The 20672-nt window shown below is 36.0% G+C and overlaps 1 protein-coding gene across 4 annotated transcripts in view; it reads right to left on the reverse strand.

The window, feature by feature from the left end:
* Window positions 1–20672, reverse strand: part of COL4A5 (collagen type IV alpha 5 chain) — a 270185-nt gene that overhangs the window by 25250 nt on the left and 224263 nt on the right. For 2 of the 4 annotated variants that reach the window (XM_031660975.1, XM_031660976.1), the window contains exons 39-45: window positions 14542–14622; window positions 13534–13632; window positions 12939–12989; window positions 11667–11852; window positions 9951–9959; window positions 5050–5058; window positions 2165–2298 (exon numbers count right to left, since the gene is read on the reverse strand). In XM_031660975.1, coding sequence (XP_031516835.1) covers window positions 2165–2298; window positions 5050–5058; window positions 9951–9959; window positions 11667–11852; window positions 12939–12989; window positions 13534–13632; window positions 14542–14622 — 569 coding nt within the window. The remainder of the gene's footprint in view (window positions 1–2164; window positions 2299–5049; window positions 5059–9950; window positions 9960–11666; window positions 11853–12938; window positions 12990–13533; window positions 13633–14541; window positions 14623–20672) is intronic. The other 2 variants (XM_031660977.1, XM_031660978.1) reach the window with 2 other exon arrangements.

Below are 20672 nucleotides of genomic sequence, written 5' to 3' on the forward strand. Positions count from 1 at the left end.
TAGAAGACTGATGTATGCTGTGTACTTAATGAAAGGTAACTATTATTTTATTCTTTCTTTTTCTTTCTTTTCTATAGAGATAGGATCTCACCATGATGCCCAGGCTGTCCTCAAACTCCTAGGCTCAAGCAATCATCCCACCTCAGCCACCCAAATACAGGAAGAATATGGAAGAGTAAGATCATACAGGAGGCTATTGCTCTACTTCAAGTGCAGGACAACAAAGCTTATATTAGTAAGAATGAAAGAGGGACAAGCCTGGAGCATCTTATTATGGAATAATATTTAAAAGTGCTAAAAAAAAAAAGTGGGAAGGAAGTACATATCAGAAAAACATCAAATCCAGTTTGAAGGGGCTTCCAAATCTGGAACAATGAGAGCATCGAAATAAGTAATGACAGTTTAGAAATTGTAAATTAGTGGAAAACATGGGAAAAGATGAGTCCAAAATGATAAGAAATGCATAAGTAAACCAGAGAGAAGGGAAGGCTCTTGCTTACAGTAGAACTGACTAGTAAATGTGGAGGCAGTGCTAGAGTTGAAACAACATCATTTTGCCACTATCCCAGTAGAGATTGGTTGAGGCAAAATCATTAATGGATGTTAAATCTAAGGGAAATTTTTGATGAGGAGTGGTATATTTGCACTATCTTAATATGCCTTCCTACAGTTTTACTAGTTGCAAGGAAAAACATAATGATACAGTGGAGAAACTGAGCAACAACTTGACTGGATGATCAAAACTAAAATCACAAATGAGGGGCAGATAGACATCATGGACCTCCTTATCTGTTAGCCTGAGGACACAGCATCACTCATGTAGTATTCCAGCTGGGGATGCATAACCTGTATCTAATTATGAATAAACATCAGACAAAAAAGGAATATTCTATTTTAAAATGGGGGTGGGGGTACAATTGTTTTTAAATGTTGAGGTCATGAGAAAAAGAAAATAGACTTAGGAACTGTTCCAGATTAAAGAAGGCTAAAGAGATATGACAATTAAATGCAAAACATGACTTGGCCTGGACCCTGTACTGGAAGGAGAAATGCTAAGAACACTATTAGGTCACTGGACCCGACTGGAATATGAAAGATAGAAATTAATGTATATCTATGTTAAATTTTCTGAAGTTAATAAGTATACTGTGGTTATATAATTAAAAAAAAATTTAGAGACAGGGTCTTGCTATGTTGTCCAGGCTTGTCTCAAATTCCTGGCCTCAAGCAACCCTCCTGCCCCAGCCTCTCAAGTTGCTGGGATTACAGGCTGCAGCCAAGACATTTGGTAAGAATTTTATAAAATATAAACAATCCTATAGCTTTTCATTGTCATCTTATAATAACACATGAGAATATTTTTAATCTTAAGAAATCTGCATTAAAATATTTAGTAGTAAAGGGGTATAGCAGGTGAAACTTATTCTTAATTGTTTCTGGAAATACGCATATTTATAAGGAGTGAGTAGAGAATGAGTAAACAGAAGTAAATTTTTAAGTCTAGGTAACTGGAAGAATAGTGATGGCATGGGGAAAAAGATTAGACTTTGAAAAGCTTTAAGGACCACTACGTTAAATACTTTTTTCTGCCATAAAGCAGTCTTCAGAATTAAAAGACAGTCCAGATTTTGTTGACTGCCAAATCCATCAGCAATCATCTTGACCGAATGGAGGCAGTTTTGAGAACCCATAAAGAGGAATGTGACTCTCTTCTCTGAGTCACTCAAACCAACATAGAAAGCACATGAGTGGATGTGCTATTATTCTCTTTTTATAGGTGAAGATGGAAATCCAGTGTCTGTTTTCCTCAGAGATACAAAGCAGAATTGTGCAGGGGAGCCGACATTTGACCCTAACTTTATCTAATTTCAAAGCCTAAAACATTCCTCTATTTACCATAAAATGAAGGCTACTCAAATCCAAATATGCATAAAAAAAGACTCCAGGTAAAGTATCTTTTCAGGAACTCTTTGACTATAATACAGCAAAGCCCCTTTAGGAGACTATAGGAAACTTGCCTTCTACTGTCTTTTTAATTCACCAGTGAGCCACGAATAGAACCTTGTCTAGTGAGTGTTAATTAAAATGATGCAGCTTAGAATTCACATTTTGAATACAAATACCCACATTCTTTCCTCATCACATATCTACTCCCATTTCCTACCTGGAGTCCTGGTGGTCCTTGATCTCCTTTCAAACCAGGCAAGCCAGGTAGCCCAGGTTGGCCTGGGTTTCCCTTCTCTCCTTTAATACCTCCATTTCCAGGGAGACCTGGGGGACCTTCCGGACCTGGTAGACCTTAAAAATCCACAGCAAATGACCACATTTCAGTATAGCATAAGAGTAGCATAAAAGTCAGGCTTTTAAAATATCAGTCATCTTCCTATTAGTTTGCAGAATAAAACCCAGACAACATTAAAATATATAGACCTATGCTGATTCCCTTTCTAATATAAATTGGACTGGATTCTTTTTGTTATTAATACTGACTTGCAGATTCTTTTAGTTTACATTTTATAATATATTAAATTCAATAAAATAACATCTAAAGAAAAAGACTCATGACTTAACAATGTGTGGTTCTGTAATCCTTAACAAAGAGTTTGACTTAAAGTGAAATTAAACAGAAACTGTAGGGCACTTTCTCAAATTGGAGCATGCATCAGAATCAAAGAGACAGTTTGTTAAAACAGATTCCTGGGCCTACCCCAAGAGTTTTGGATTCAGTAAGACCTAGGAGACTGGTCTGAAGGTAGTGAGTTATCTCAATTGATCATTCAGTTATAGATTGAACTCCTTGTTCAACTCTTTCCTCCCTTCTTGTTACTGCACTTGACCAGCCTTAAGAATAAATAATTTAGAAAAAAGAGACTTAGGAGAGACCCAATAATTTGCATTCTAACAAGGACTGTGTGGAAGCTAAAGCTGCTAGTTCAGGGACCACACTTTAAGCATCACTGCTGTAGGGCAATCAGAAATTCAAGCCATTTTGTTTCATTGTGATTAAAATCAAATTGCTTTATTTGTAAGTAGTTACATTTATTCAGCTTTTATTACTATGCAATGCAGATAGTAATTTAAGCAAACTAATTTCATTTTAGTGATATGCTTGATACATACGAACTTTTTTAAATGTTAGAAATTTATTGAATCAATAAAGTACCTTAAAATTCATTTTTAAAATGTTTTCATATTCTTTACATTTTAAATATTTTTCAAGAAAAATAAAGAATTCTGTACGTATCTTGTGAATAAACAAAATAATTTAAAACAGGATTTTGCTTAGCATTTTTACTTATGCTATGTTTTTAATTTGTTTTTCTGAATAAAGATAACAGGTCCATTAAGCAACCAGGGAGATCTTATCATTGGTCAAGTCTTTTGTCACCAGGTGGCAAATAGGTGCTACTTGCTTGCAGTGTTCAGTGGCTGAGGCTGAGACTAAGTAATCCTGCCTTAAGAAAATAATTACAAAACCCTAAATAATGAACAGCCAATAGTTAGCATTTACACCTTCTCTCCTCTGGTCATTTCCGATTTTATTGATTTCAACAAAAAATGAAGATATGTAGGGATTATTTTTTAAGGAACTATAATAGGAACTTGTTATGAATTTAGAATAGAGTTCATTCTTATATATGGACAAAAGGTTGTCTTTTTAATCTAAAATAAAAATCAGACTTTAGTTTCCTTTCCAATACTCTTAAGATTCAGAATCAATGGCAAAATACTAACAAGGCAGAATGACACCATGATTAAGAACACTAGACTTTGGAGCTAGAATGCTGGGTTACAAATCCAGCTCCATTCGTTACTAGCTGTTTGACTTCAGTAAGATTATTAATCTCCTTGGCTTCAATTTTTTCTTCTATAAAATGGAATTAAGAATAGCACCTACTTTAGCAGGTTGTTCCAAGGATTAAATGAGATACCATGTAAAAATTACTTAGCACAGTACCAGGTACAAACTGTGGAAGGGCTTTTTAAAATTATTATTATTATTTTCTTTATTAGTAAAATTGAAGATAAAAACATATCTTAAAATATGAGCATCTTTTTAATCTTTCAGGTATTTCTATGTAATTTTATAACATAACATGATTCTATCTGGCACATGAGAAAGAGGAAGGAGATTTACAATAGTTCAACTGTTTTATCGTCAAACAATTTAACTCATATAGTCACCCCAGCCTGGCAACCAGACAACACAGAAATTCCCTTCTCAATCATAACGAAAAGGTTTAGTACATTGTACATTTGAAAAAAAAAAAAAAAACGTAACTTCAGTGTTCTAAGTAAACTTGTTAATTTAATCCATAATGTATGATTTGCACTAGAAATTAAGTAGCAAATCAGAAAATTATGAAAAATAAATAAACTGTGAATCAACCTAATAACAATAACAAAGTAAGATGGGAAAAAAGGAAACCTTTTATGACTCTCTACTCCATTTTAAAGGTTATCAGAACACTGTATCATCTGAAATAACCTAAGGCACTGCTCTTTTTGAAATTTAAAAAAAAATGGGAAATTTGCATGTTAATTCAGACCTGATGTTTAGAGTCCTTCAAATTATGAGTTATTAATTACATAAAGAACATATAAGTTTTATTTTTAATTGTATTCAATAGTATATCTCTGCCATCACTGAAAATAGCCATAAATACACAGATCAGGGCAATCTGAGAAAATAAAATTTTGAGAAAATAAAATCAATATTCAGAGATTACAAATGGGTCATATGCTTGCCTAAATATTTTAATGCAGTCTTGAAGGTAAAAATAAGTGTATTTCCATTTAAAATTCAACATGTCTTTATGCATTGATTACTTATTATAAACAATTGCAAACACAAAGACCCTAATGTCATTTGAAACTTAATTATAATCAAGTCACATTACCTTCATCAAAATGTTAAAACCCCAGCTTGAGGATAACAGCACTCTTCAATGACTTCTGAATTATAGCAAAAAATTGCATTTCTCTTATCACACACACAAAGCATTAAAAAAAAAAAAAAAAAAAGAATTGACCAGTGAAGAGTCTAACCTTGAAAACCTGGGAAGATCAGAGTTCACCAAAGCCCAAAGATCGATGTTAGCAGTATCAGACATCACACAGTACAAAATAAGATTATGAGTTAGAAGTGGTTCACATTATAGTACAAGTTAAAACAATAACGTTCTTTGCCAGCATTTCTTATACTTACAGCATAATCAGTATGCAAACAGAACCATACAGAATTATAGAGAGCCAAACTTTTTCAAATAGAGCTTATTCTAAAGGATAAACTGTTGTTCTTTGTTAATCCAGAAAACAGAAAACTCTACTGAAGATATCATGTTAACACTGCTACTGTGGCTTTCCAAAAATTAGCTTCTCAAAACATTAAAGTTGGCTAGGTAGTACCATTTCACCAACAGCCTTCAAATTCCTTTAGCAAAGGGGTAATTTTGGATTAATGCTGAAGTTTATCTTGGCTTGTGTTATCTTTTAATAAAAACACCAGGTGTCAATTTCTTGATATGCTCAGACTGCTTCAAGAAGATACAGTTGACTTTAAAGGCCTCATTGGCAATAAATATAAAGATCATGGGTGATAGAATAGAAAAATCAAAACACGAATATACAATGACCATTACCAACTGTACTTTTGTTTGTATTTGAAAAGCATTTCATGAAGTCACATTCTGATTTTTTTCATAATTAATCAGGAGGCTTTCTTATTACTATTTATTCAATTATTATTATCATTATTATTTGGAAGGAGTCTCACTGTCACCCAGGCTGGAGTGCAATGGCGTGATCTCAGCTCACTGCAACCTCCACCTTCTGGGTTCTAAGGATTCTCCTGGCTCAGCCACCCGAGTAGTTGGGATTACAGGCACCCACCACCACGCCCAGCTAATTTTCGTATTTTTAGTAGAAACAGGGTCTCACCATATTGGCCAGGCTGATCTTGAATTCCTGACCTCAGGTGATCCAACCACCTTGGCCTCCCAAAGTGCTGGGATTACAGGCAAGAGCCACCGTGCCTGGCCTATTATTACTATTATATTATTATTATAGTACTTACAATAAGTTACTTAAAGAGAAAAAGCCAATATATATTTGTACACCATTGAACACAAAAATAAAGATTCAACTTTTCCAAGATATGAAGACTATCAGTGAAAGGGTACTTGAAAATATTTTGGCATGCAATATCCCACCCCAAACCACAGAAAATATCATATTTATTCTATTATTATTCAATGCACATATTAACAGGCTATTCACTATTAAAAGAAGGATCATTAAATAAAAAGATTAAAAGCCTACAAACAGAGCACCCCTTGGTTAGTGTTAATTGACTATAAACACAATTTTCTTTTCTTACAAGTCTTGCTATGATTTATAAGCACCGAATGTTAGCAGAGAGAATAAATCGTGCTAGAGCAATGAATCCTAGGAATTAGAAGACCTAGGATCTATTTTTGACTCTGCTACTTAATAACTATATGACTTTGGGCAATTCAATCTTTCTGAGCATGGTTTTTTACCCGTATAATGGGAATAGTGCTATCTGCCCTAACCTCCCTCACAGGAATGTTTTAAAGATCAGATTCAAGTTTTAAAATACTGGCCTAATGTCTGCCATGTGCAAGGTGCTACAGGAAACACAAAGATGAGCAAGACTCAACTCTGTCCTTAAGATGCTTACAATAAAAGTACATTATGTGATGTAAATTGTGGCATGCCATATAAATAGAAAACATTATCATCATCTCCTAATGAAACTTCCAAAGCATTTGATACTTTGAAATTCAGAAAGCTAAATATTGGCTTCTGTTTGTTTAAATTGTTTCTAAATCACAGACAGCAAATTAACTCAAGACAATACTTAGAGCAGAGTCTGGCCACAAAATTAGATAAATAAATTAGAATTCCCACCTAAGACAATTCAGGGTTTGAGTAAAGACATTTTATATGTGTGTTTGATATAGAGGGACCAATAACAAGAACTCTCAGAAAAATATTTCATTGAAATATGACATTTCAGCCTGAGTAATTAGCATGGAAAACTTTGGATCATATCATAGCAAAACTTTTAAGACTGTATTTTAAAAGGTAACATTTTAATGAGCTATATGCCAAGTCAATTTTTTTTTTATGAGGCTCACAATCCATTATTTTTCAACTATTTAACAAAGTTAAACTGAAAAAGGAAACAAAACAAAAACCTAAAATATTGTCCATAAGTAGTAATTACTAAAGGCATATTGATGAATTGATTGGTATATTTTAAATTCAGTTTCCACTTCAGGTTGTAGTCTTCAACTATTGCAAAGCAGAAAACATCACAGAGACCAACTTCCAACAACTATGCAACTTAGAGCACATTTGGTAAATAAGAAATTGTTAAATTTCTTTTAAAGGAATGTGGCTACTATTCTTTTTCTTTTTTGAATATATTACAGTAATTCAGAAGAAAGAAATCTCCTAGCTAACAGTAGAGTTTAGCAGTAATCAAAGCAGCAAAATTCTATGTAGGTCAGATAAGGTGGGACTCAACATTACTTCAAAGTACCTCCCTAGTCTTCGCTTTATCTTAGTGACAGTTAAATAGAATGCACTGTCTTACTCTTTTCGATGATATAATTTAAGAAGAACACAAGAAGCAATCTGGTTGATGGAGATGTTGATGGAGCTTTTGAGGTAACAGAAAACAAGAAAGTGGATGCAGTGAACAGTCTGCTCCCTGTAGAACAGACACCTAATTGATCACTGAGGAGCCTTAAGTCAGAGTCCCAGTTATGCCAGTAACTAACAGTATTACCTTGAGCAAGTTTCTTAACCTCTTAAGCCTCAATTCTTTCCTATGTGACAAAGACTCCTTGACCAAACTTTAGACAGGTTCCTCTGAGCCCTCCTCTCAATTAGGCCTCATCCTTGGGCCTACTTTTTGGCCTTCCAAATCCAGTTACATCAATAATACTGCTAAATCGGTTTAAAGACAGTCCCTTCACCCTTGATATCTGATCAAGTTCCTCATCTCCCACCTTTGATGTCTAAATTCTTGGCCTGTTTCTGGCAAAAATCTTGTTGAGCCAGTTTAATAAGAACTCACTCCTCTCTACCCTTGATGCCTCCTCTTAGTAATTTTCTATTACTGGCCCTCTCACTCTGCTCCTTGGCTATAAATAATCACTTTTCTTTGTTGTATTTGAAGTTGAGCTCAGTCTCTCTCCTACTGCAATAGTTTCTACTCTACTGCAATAGTCCTGAATAAAATCTGACTTGTGGATAATTTCTCCTTGACATAGGTAAAACTTAGGTCCCTTCTAGATCTGACATTCTATGGTTCTATGAAATAATGAGTTTGCAGTGGAGTAAGAAACTAGAGAATCAATTCAGGTAGAAACAAATGGCTTCCTAAAAACAATTTTGAAAAATTATGTATTTTAATTGTATAAGATGAAAAAATGTCCTGCCATTCTCAATAGCCAGACATCATGGGGTATACTATTACCTCTTTTAATTCTTTCTTACAAATTTGAAAAGGACTATTTATTTTAAATAACAATAAATACATTCAAATATTTGTGGCTCGTTTTACTGCTAATTAGGTAAACAAATATCTTTCACCAGGAATCAGCAATTTTCCATTGGGTAGCTCTTGGTAGTTGTTCTTTGGTGTGTACTGTTTACATATGTATAATGAAAATAAGATTAAGAACCTTGTAATCTGTGCTGGTTGCTTTTTTTTTTTTTTTTTTTTTTTTTTTTTTTGAGACAGAGTCTCGCTCTGTCACCCAGGCTGGTGTGCAGTGGCGCGTTCTTGGCTCACTGCAAGCTCCGCCTCCCAGGTTCACGTCATTCTCCTGCCTCAGCCTCCCAAGTAGCTGGGACTACAGGTGCCTGCCACCACGCCCGGCTAATTTTTTTTTTGTACTTTTAGTAGAGACGGGGTTTCACCGTGTTAGCCAGGATGGTCTCGATTTCCTGACCCTGTGATCCGCCCATCTCGGCTTCCCAAAGTGCTGGGATTGCAGGCGTGAGCCACCGCACCCGGCCTGCACCGATTTTTTTTTTCTCTGTGCCTATTAGTCCCTTTTTTTCTTTTTTTTAGATGGAGTCTTGCCCAGGCTGGAGTGCAGTGGTGCGATCTCAGCTCACTGCAACCTCCACCTCCAAGGTTCAAGCCATTCTCCTTTCTCAGCCTCCCTAGTAGCTGGGACTACAGGTGCATGCCAACACGTCTGGCTAATTTTTATATTTTTAGTAGAGATGGAGTTTCACCATATTGGTCAGGCTGGTCTGGAACTCCTGATCTCAGGTGATCCGCTCGCCTCGGCCTCCCAAAGTGCTGGGATTACAGGCATGAGTCATGGTGCCTGGCCCTATTAGCCCATTTTTAACAGCAGTAGAATTGAGAACTTTGTAACAACCCAAAATGTGAAGGTGGGATAGTTTGAAAACCTGTAAAAGATATGGCAAGTTAAGAATTACATATTTTCAGGATCTGATAATACATATTATTGTTTAAAAAAAGAATGTCCTTTTGAAGGATAGTTCGATTCGTTTGCATTAACAGATATAAATTAAACATAAGAAACAGACTCCAAAGAAAGGTAAAATATATAAGGCTGTTTTGGGTACTACAGATTTTCAACTGAAAATGATACAAATATATGAATTTTTAAATGTTAAATTAGTTTTCCTAGTTAGGTAATTTTGGGTCTTTCCAATAGACAGAAACACTAGGTTCTACAAGTTCCTGAAAACTTAAAGAGATAAGCCACTATGTAAGAATTGAATTGGCACATATGCTCTTAAAATACATTCAAACACTTGAAAACATTAGGTACAGGTGTGTGTGTGTATGTATATATATATATATATAAAAAATATATATAAATAAAGTTTCAAACTTCATGCAGTTACTACTTTGGAGTTAAGGAGCTAACCTGTAGGACCTGGATAGGGATCAAAGTTCACCAAGGCCCAATGTCATCATTAACAAAAAGGAAAAATATCAAAACTGTTAGAAATATCAAGAAACTAAAAAGCATTACACTAAATACTTTCAAGTTAAAATGTATTTCAATAAAAGAATACTCTGAAAGTTCATATCCATGCATCTGTATATAAACCAAATTATCACCACTTACTGACAAAACTGAAATGAAAACAGCACACTGTGGCATATTTTTAAAGGCCAAAAGTCATTGCTATCATAATCATTACTATGAGCTCAGACTAAGAACAATCAATTCTAAGAGCAATGGGGTTTACAACTCAGTTTTAATTTATAATTAAATTGAGAAGTCACAAACACTCATTAGGTATGCATTCTTCTAACTACTTTTGTTATTATTTCTTTAAAAATGTAATTTGTAAGGCATCTTTGTGACTAATGGCTTCATACCAACAAATTTCAAAGTAATGTTCAACAGTGAGCTCATTACTCATTCATTACTAGTAAAAATGAATAACCACAGTGAAGATTAAAATATAAAAAAGGTAATAGTTTGGTTTATTTTAATTACTGCATGCAAAACCAAGCAAGATACTTGCTTCAGTTCTTTACATCACATGCAAGAGAGTTAACATGGCTGAGGAGATTTTCACTGGTTTTCTTCAATAGTATACAAACATAAAACCTTAAATAATACTTTCCATCAGATTATATCAGATCAGATAAAATTTGGTTTTGAAAATGATCCTCTGAACACAGTATGTTATCCCATTTAATTTATGTGTTTTGAACATCTTATTAAAATGAACTCCAATCACTTTACATTTTACTGTAATATAAATAAAATTTTCATTTTGAAATGCACTTATATAATGTCAGAGATTTTCAAAGAATAAAAGGACATTTACTTCCAAGTTTTCAGTGACCAGAAATATAAAATTTGAATATCAAGCCTCAAAATCTGTTCATAACCTATCACCAGTGACTAGGCTCAGCGACATTAATAAAGGATGAAAACGAGCATTTCCAAAATTAGTAAAATGAAATGACACAGCACAGATACAAAATGAAAAGGTGAACGTTGGATGCAAAACTGAGCAGTGAACACAAGACAAATGAGGTACAGACATGAGGTTGGTATGAAGAGATCACTAGTCAATTTGATCATGCTGTGATGTTGGAGATAAATTTGATTGCCTACTTCCTATGGAAGATAATTTTTTTTAATTGTGCCTGGTGAGATTTGCTGATCATATGACAGAACCATAGCAATACTTTTGGTATGGACCACAAGCATCTATTGGGTGATCACTAAAATGATTTCTGTGATGACATGCTGAGAAGCTCACATTTAAAAATGCAGATGGCATTTTGCTGACAGGTTAACAGTATAGTTTTACCTTTTAGTAACAAGACTAATAAAGCCACCATTTCCTTTATTCCTCCAAGTTGTTTTACTTCCTCTATATAAATGATAAAATGCATTACTAAAGCAAATTATTAGAACCATGGAAATAGATGGAGTTAGCTATGAACCAAGCTATTTACTTGTAAGAAGTTATTATATTACAAATTTTAGTCTTTTTTTTTAACATCCTACAATGCACTGGAAAAATTCTAAAGTCCTGAAGACTGAATAACCTGCCAGCAAAATGAAATACATGGACTAATAAATAGACCATTCCCCTACCACTCATGGACATACCTGGTCTCCCAGGAGGACCTTGGGGCCCGGGGTTGCCTTTAGGTCCTTCCAGAGCTGGACCTGGAGAACCAGGAGGGCCTGGGGGACCCTGCACACCAGGGAAACCATGAAAGCCTGGTTCGCCCTTTGGACCTGGAAGGCCAGGATTTCCTGGAATTCCAGGTAATCCTCCATCACCCTTTTGGCCTATAAAAGTAAAGTATAATTAGAAGATACATTAAATAATACTGAGTTACAGGCTTGCCTATAAGGTTAGCTATTCACACATATTAAGGCAATTAATGGAATTCACAAGAGTCATTTCCATCTCCTACCAAATCCCAAATCTACCCAGAAAACCATCCTTCCTATTAAATATATGTATTTGTTAGCAGAAGTATTTATTAGAGTATATGTACAAATATAGAAATAATAGCTTTCATCCTAAAAGGCATCTTTTGTGTTAAGACAGAGCAATGATCACATCACCAATAGCTATGAGGGAAAAAAGTATAAAGTATCTTCAAAAATAGTTTCAAGATGGCTGGAGGAAATTTCTAAAACAAATATTTTGAGTCTAATTTTGAGACTAATGAAAGATACGGCTCTTCAATGGTTGTTATGTGTCCCCGAAGACCATTCTACCCAATATTTATAATCACCATCTAGCAAAATTGTTCTCAACATTTTTTCTCCACCTCTGACACTTTTAAGAGCAATATGACAGTGGCACATTAAAGTAATAATTGCCATGTTGGTATCATGGGAAGGATATCTATCTGACTTTCTAGGAGAGATGTGTATGGTTTGAGAAAAGTCTCCATAAAATGGCCAGTGGCATTTCAGAACATAAACATACATATCTGTATGTACATTCAGTCCTCCTACTATTTGGTGCTTACAGTAAGAGTAAGCACAAAAGAGGGAGCAAATATGCAAAACATATATTAAGACTGAAATTTCAAGAAATATTTTTATTATTGATGTATATTTCTACAGACTTTTCTTATCTTCCTGCAATTTTGCCTTCTTTATCATTTCCTCAGCATTTATTTATGAATTTAATGAAGAGATATCCACATGTAAATTTCCTTAAGGATACATTTTTATTTAACACAACTCCTTAAACTAAGTTGCTAAATAATAAACATTTTAACGTTAACACTAGCTTTGAGTTTTCTGGGTTCTTACATGCATTTTATGATAGTAAATGGTGGAGATGGAAAAATAGATGTATTTGGAAATATTCTAATTTTCTTATAGATTGATACAGCATGTTTTATTAAGGTTTACCAGAAAGTCCTGGAAGTCCAGGGGGTCCTGGGTTTCCAAAGCCTGGTTGACCTGTCAGAGTACAAAACAAAACAAAACAAAAATCTCAAGTGGATAATAAAAACTGAAACAAGGCCAAATTATTTTTAGATCATTGAGGTTTTCATTAAGTGCAGCAATGTATATTATATGAAACATGCAGAACATTTATTTCCAACACAGAACTATAATTGTAACATGAGAAAACTATCTAAACATATATTCTATTTGTGATGAATGTTAAATATATCTATATGCTTACAAGAAAAAAAATATAGATAAAATATAGATTGCGTAGTAAACCATAGAGAAATTTGCAAAAGCTAGGTAACTTCTTTTTGATATGAAAAATTAGACAAGAAAAGATATGGAGTTTTTCATAGGAAGGAGGCAACTTGATCAAGATACATGAGCTAATATTCTCAGGATGAAGAGGAAGATGGTAACTAGGAAAAGGGGAAAGTGTGTAGTAGCTTAGTAAGAAAGAAGATACAATTTCACTGTGGGTAATAAAAAAGCAAGTTAAATTCAACACGGAGAAAATTAGAAAGACAGGAAAAATGAAAAAATACAGCACCTGGTTCACCCTTCTGTCCAGCTGGTCCAGGAATACCATCTTGACCGGGTTTGCCTTTTTCGCCTGGAGGCCCTGGTTGCCCAGGACGACCTCCACCACCTAAAAAATTGAGTACAGCAGGTTACACCCAGTTTTCCAATTTCCAACTCCCTTTTACTTCCATATGCTCCCTTCTTTATCCAAAAGAAACAGGGTGCTTTTGAGACACTCCTTTGGATCACAAAATGTTATAAAAATATAAAGGAGGATAATGAAAATAAGGAATAGTCACTCAGCATCTAAAACCTTTCAGTTATTCATTTTAATACGGTTTCAGAATATCTAAGAGAGTAAGGTGCAAAGGGTGGTGGGGTGAATTATAGGCCTCATATGGGGCCAAGAGAAGTTATTTACTTTAGAAATCAATAAACAAACTTACTACAGCCTGCCATTCTAAAAAAATCAAAGCTTCTATTCTAGGACACTTGAATTAACTCTCCCTGGAAAAAGTGGGCCTAGAAAATAAGGTCACATAATGATAATTTTAAGCCCTTTTTTTGAGGGTCTTGCTTTGTCACCCTGGCTGGAGTGCAATGGCGTGATCTCGGCTCACTGCAACCTCCACCCCTTGGGTTCAAGCACTTCTTGTGCCTCAACCTCCCGAGTAGCTGGGATTACAGGAGGTCCCCCCCACCACAACATAGCAGGCTAATATTTTGTATTTTTAATAGAGATGGGATATCACCATGTTGACCAAGCTAGTCTCGAACTCCTGACCCCAAGTGATCCTCCCACCTCGGCCTCCCAAAATGTTGGGATTACAGGCGTGAGCCACCGTGCCCAGCCAATTTTAACTACTTTTTATTAAAAGTTATTCATTCTGTACCTAACACGCAGTGTTAAGTGAATGAACACCATATTTCCTTGTGTTGAAAATGTTCACAGCTAAACAGGATTTGACTTTCCCAAACTGAATATGATATGCATTAGTTTTTTATAAAACAGCAAACTCTTATTTTTCATGCTTACCTACAGGACCAGTTTCTCCTGGAAGGCCAGGGTTCCCAGGAGGGCCACTAATACCTTTTGGTCCAGGAGGGCCTGGGGTTCCTAGAATAAAGAGCTCAATTTAAAAATGAAAGAAAAACTGCATTGCTTTAAAAGCTACAATTCAAACTTACAATTTATAGTGCTAGCACAGAAACAGTGCAGAACAAAAAGAAACCCAAAAGATGCTGGTGTTTGCTGGCTATTTTTAATAATAATTTTATGTTTTTAATTCATTTGTCCTGAAGTTGGCATTATTATATATTTATAAACATAAAAATAACTACCACCATATTATACTGGTAGAATTTGTAGGACTCCATTATATGAACATACCATAATTTAAAAAATCTATTCCTCTTGCTGGTCTTTTGGTTTACTGACAGGTTTTAGTTATTACAATATCCATTTTTCTATTTATAAAAACCTGTTTTATTTCCAGCTTTTATCTATTATAAATAAAGCTGCTATGAGTATTTCTGCACAGGTCTTTTTGTAGACCACTGCCTTAATTTATCTTAGGTGTATAACAAGAAGTGGAATTGCTGGATCAAAGAGTAGCTATATGTTGTGCTTTATTTAAAAACTGCCAAACCATTTCACACTCAGAACAATGTGTGGAAATTCCAGTTGTTCCAGATCCTTGCACAATCTTTGTGATGATATCAGTTGCTGTAATAATAGACATTCTGGTAGGTACGTAGAGCTACCTCATTGTAGTTTTAATTTGCATTTCTCTGATGGCTAATGACACCGATCACATTTTCATGTGATTACTGGCCACTTGTATATCTTCTTTTGTGAAATATCTGTTCAAAGTTTTCTCAATTTTTCAAAATTGGATAATAGGTCTTGTTATTATTGAGTTATTGAAGTTTTTTACATATCCTAGATATCAGTAATTTGTCAGGTATGTTTTGCAGATATTTTCTCCTTGTCTTTGGCTTTCCTATTCATTTTCCTAGCGGTGTCTTCTGATAAAAAGAGTTTAAAAATTTAAATCTAATCTATCAATTTTTTTCTTTTACAGGTACTGCTTTTTGTATCCTAAGAAAATCTGCTTATGCCAAGTCATGGAAATATCTAAGTTTTCCTCTAAAAGCTTTATGGTTTTAGCTTTTATGTTCAGGCTAAGATCCAATTAAAAACAATTTTTTTCTGTTCATGTAATGTATGAATTAAGTTTCACTTTTTCCCCATATGAATATCTAGATGTTTCAAGGCCATTTGTTGAAAAGAATTTGCTTTCTCTAAAAAGTTTATTTGATACCTTTATCAAAAGTCGATTTACTATATATTAGTCTTTTTTATCCTCCATATTCTGTTTCATTGATCTATTTCTCAATCCTTATCAAGTACCACACATTCTTTTTTTGTTTTGTTTCGTTTTTGTGATAGAGTCTCGCTCTGTCGCCCAGGCTGGATTACAGTGGCGCTATCTCGGCTCACTGCAACCCCTGGGTTCAAGCAATTCTCTTGCCTCAGCCTCCCAAGTAGCTGGGATTACAGGCGCATGCCACCATGCCCAGCTAATTTCTGTATTTTTAGTAGAGACAGAGTTTCACCATATTGGCCAGGCCAGTCTTGAACTTCTGACCTCGTGATCTGTCCGACTCAGCCTCACAAAGTGCTGGGATTACAGGCGTGAGCCACCGAGCCCAGCCTTGTTTTTAATATTGTTTTGCATATTCTATGTCCCTTTCATTTCCATACACATTTTAGAAACCATTTGTCAACTGTTACCAAATAAAGGTTGTTGGGTTATTAACTGGAATCACTTTGAATCCACGAATGACTTTAGAGGCAAGTGGCATCTTTTTTTTTTGTTTTAAGTTCTGGGGTACATGTGCAGGATGTGCAGGTTTGTTACACAGGTAAACATGTGTCATGGTGGTTTGCTGTACGTATCAAACCATCACCTAAGAATTAAGCCCAGCATGCCTTAGCTATTTTTCCTGATGTTCTCCCTCCCACTGACCCACACACCCTGCTCCACAGGCCACACTGTGTTTTGTTCCCCTTCCTGTGTCCATGTGTTCTCATTATTCAGCTCCCACATATCAGTGAGAACATGCAGTGTTTGGTTTTCTGTTCCTGAATTAGTTTACAATAAGGATAATGGCTTCCTAACAATTTTGATCTTCCATTCCATAAGTATGATCTATCTCTTCATTTATTTTGGTATTTAAAAGTTTATCATAGCAGGTTTTATAGTTTTCAGTGAATATACCAAGAAAATATTTTCTTAAATTTATCCCTAAACACTTCTGAGGCAAGCTAAGATAGAATAAGCGCACTACAGCCTTTTTTTTCTCACTGATTATAATTAAAAACTTGACAGAATACAAAAAGGAACTATTCAAAGACCCTAAAATAAATACTAACGAGCATATTGAGGAGGGAAGTAAAAACTTAAATAATGACCAAAAGGGTAGTGCATTAGTTTTCTCTTGCTATGTAACAAATTAACCCAAAGTTAATGACTTAAAACAATACCCATTTATTATCTCACCATTTCTGTAGGTAATATTCTGGACACAGCTGAGCTGGATTCTCTCCTTAGCAATATTACTATGTCTATGGCATCACTAGGTGATAAAAGCCTTGTAGTATAGTTTGAAGTCAGGTAGCGTGATGCTTCCAGCTTTGTTCTTTTGACTTAGGATTGTCTTGGCTATGCAGGCTCTTTATTGGTTCCATATGAAATTTAAACTAGTTTTCTCTAATTCTGTGAAGAAAGTCGGTGGTAGCTTGATGGGAATAGCATTGAATCTATAAATTACTTTGGGCAGTATGGCCATTTTCACGATATTGATTCTTTCTACCCATGAGCATGGAATGTTTTTCCATTTGTTTGTGTCCTCTCTTATCTCCTTGAGGAGTAGTTTGTAGTTCCCTTTGAAGAGGTCCTTCACATCCCTTGTAAGTTGTATTCCTAGGTATTTTATTCTCTTTGTAGCAATTGTGAATGGGAGTTCACTCATAATTTGGCTCTCTATTATTGGTGTATAGGAATTCTTGTGATTTTTGCACATTGATTTTGTATCCCAAGACTTTGCTGAAGTTGTTTATCAGCTTAAGGAGATTGGTTTTTGACTAAATAACCAGGGGCCAGAAATCTTGGGGTGGAGATCGTAGAATTCTGTCTACTATGTAACTCAATAACAAATGCAAGCACAATGGAAATGTTTTCTAATGAATGACAGCTAAGACAATTTGTTGCCAACAGACTTCACTATAAGAAATACTAAATGAAATTTTTTTAAAGGAAATTGCCCCAGAAAAACCACACATTATGAATAAAGCCCATATGCCAAGTCCAAGGGATACATGTAAGACAAAGGGCATTGGAAGTAGCCTTGCTATAACAGAATCTAAAACTCCATCACTGCAGGATCAAGTTGATACCAGGAATTGAACTGCCAGGTAGAACAATATTCAGTATTCTTCAAGAAATTTAATAGAATCCAGAATCTTTATACTATACTATCCACATCATTCAGTATACAATAAAAATTAGCAGATTGGAGGAAGCTTTAATATGTGGTACTTATTCAAGAAAAACAAAACTACCAATAGAAATAGACACATGGATATCTGAAAATTTGGACTAAGCTGAAAAGATCTTTAAAACAGCTATAATAAATATGTTAAATAATCTATAGGCAAAAATGTATATAATGAGTAAAAAATAGGGAATTTCTGGAAAAATATGATAACTCTTAAAAGAACCAAATGGAAATTAACAATTTTGTGGTGATTAACAGACTATTGAACACATGAAAAATCAGTAAATTTGAAGGTAATGAAAAAAAACCATCCAAATTAAACCTCAGAGAGAATAAAAATGGAAAATATAGCTAGACCCTCAGTGACCTGTGCTACAGTATCAAGTGATCTAATATGCATTCCAAAAGAAGAGGAGAAAATATGACTGAAGAAATACAGCTATGTGTCACTTAACTGGAGTATGTTTTAAGAAATGAGTTGTTGGGCGATTTTGTCATCGTGTGAACGTATAAAGTATATTTACACAAACTTAGATGGTATGACCTACTATACATCTAGGTCGTATAGTAGAGCCTATTGCTCCCGGGCTACAAACCTATATAGCATGTAACTGTACTGCATCCTGTAGGCAATTATAACACAATGGTAAGTATTTGTATATCTAAACCTAGAAATGGTACAGTAAAAATACATTATAAATGTGATACAATGTTACTATGGCTATGACATCACTAGGTGATAGGAAATTTTCAGTTCCATGACAATCATATGGGACCACCACCATATACGTAGTTTGTTGTTGACCAAAATGTTGTTATGTGACACATGACTATATATGAGGAAACGACAGCTGAGATTTTCCAAAGTTACTAAAAAATAACAACCCTGGGGGGCGGAGCAAGATGGCGGAATAGGAACAGCTCCAGTCGCCAACTCCCAGCGTGAGCGACACAGAAGACCGGTGATTTCTGCATTTTCAACCGAGGTACTGGGTTCATCTCACTGGGGAGTGCCGGACGATCGGTGCTGGTCAGCTGCTGCAGCCCGACCAGCCAGAGCTGAAGCATTGCCTCACCTGGGAAGTGCAAGGGGGAAGGGAATCCCTTTTCTAGCCAGGGGAACTGAGACACACAACACCTGGAAAATCGGGTAACTCCCACCCCAATACTGCGCTTTAAGCAAACAGGCACACCAGGAGATCATATCCCACACCTGCCTGGGAGGGTCCCACACCCACGGAGCCTCCCTCATTGCTAGCACAGCAGTCTGCGATCTCGCGGCAAGGCAGCAGCGAGGCTGGGGGAGGGGCGCCCGCCATTGCTGAGGCTTAAGTAGGTAAACAAAGCTGCTGGGAAGCTCGAACTGGGTGGAGCTCACAGCAGCTCAAGGAAACCTGCCTGTCTCTGTAGACTCCACCTCTGGGGACAGGGCACAGTAAACAATAACAGACTCAGCAGAAAGCTCTGCAGACGCAAACGACTCTGTCTGACAGCTTTGAAGAGAGCAGTGGATCTCCCAACACGGAGGTTGAGATCTGAGAAGGGACAGACTGCCTGCTCAAGTGGGTCCCTGACCCCTGAGTAGCCTAACTGGGAGACATCCCCCACTAGGGGCAGTCTGACACCCCACACCTCACAGGGTGGAGTACACCCCTGAGAGGAAGCTTCCAAAGCAAGAATCAGACAGGTACACTCGCTGTTCAGAAATATTCTATCTTCTGCAGCCTCTGCTGCTGATACCCAGGCAAACAGGGTCTGGAGTGGACCTCAAGCAATCTCCAACAGACCTACAGCTGAGGGTCCTGACTGTTAGAAGGAAAACTATCAAACAGGAAGGACACCTACACCAAAACCCCATCAGTACATCACCATCATCAAAGACCAGAGGCAGATAAAACCACAAAGATGGGGAAAAAGCAGGGCAGAAAAGCTGGAAATTCAAAAAATAAGAGCGCATCTCCCGCGGCAAAGGAGCGCAGCTCATCGCCAGCAACGGATCAAAGCTGGACGGAGAATGACTTTGACGAGATGAGAGAAGAAGGCTTCAGTCCATCAAATTTCTCAGAGCTAAAGGAGGAATTACGTACACAGCGCAAAGAAACTAAAAATCTTGAAAAAAAAGTGGAAGAATTGATGGCTAGAGTAATTAATGCAGAGAAGGTCCTAAACGAAATGAAAGAGATGAAAACCATGACACGAGAAATACGTGACAAATGCACAAGCTTCAGTAACCGACTCGATCAACTGGAAGAAAGAGTATCAGCGATTGAGGATCAAATGAATGAAATGAAGCGAGAAGAGAAACCAAAAGAAAAAAGAAGAAAAAGAAATGAACAAAGCCTGCAAGAAGTATGGGATTATGTAAAAAGACCAAATCTATGTCTGATTGGGGTGCCTGAAAGTGAGGGGGAAAATGGAACCAAGTTGGAAAACACTCTTCAGGATATCATCCAGGAGAACTCCCCCAACCTAGTAGGGCAGGCCAACATTCAAATCCAGGAAATACAGAGAACGCCACAAAGATACTCCTCGAGAAGAGCAACTCCAAGACACATAATTGCCAGATTCACCAAAGTTGAAATGAAGGAAAAAATCTTAAGGGCA

Source organism: Papio anubis, chromosome X (assembly GCF_008728515.1).
Source record: "Papio anubis isolate 15944 chromosome X, Panubis1.0, whole genome shotgun sequence".
NCBI lineage: Eukaryota > Metazoa > Chordata > Mammalia > Primates > Cercopithecidae > Papio > Papio anubis.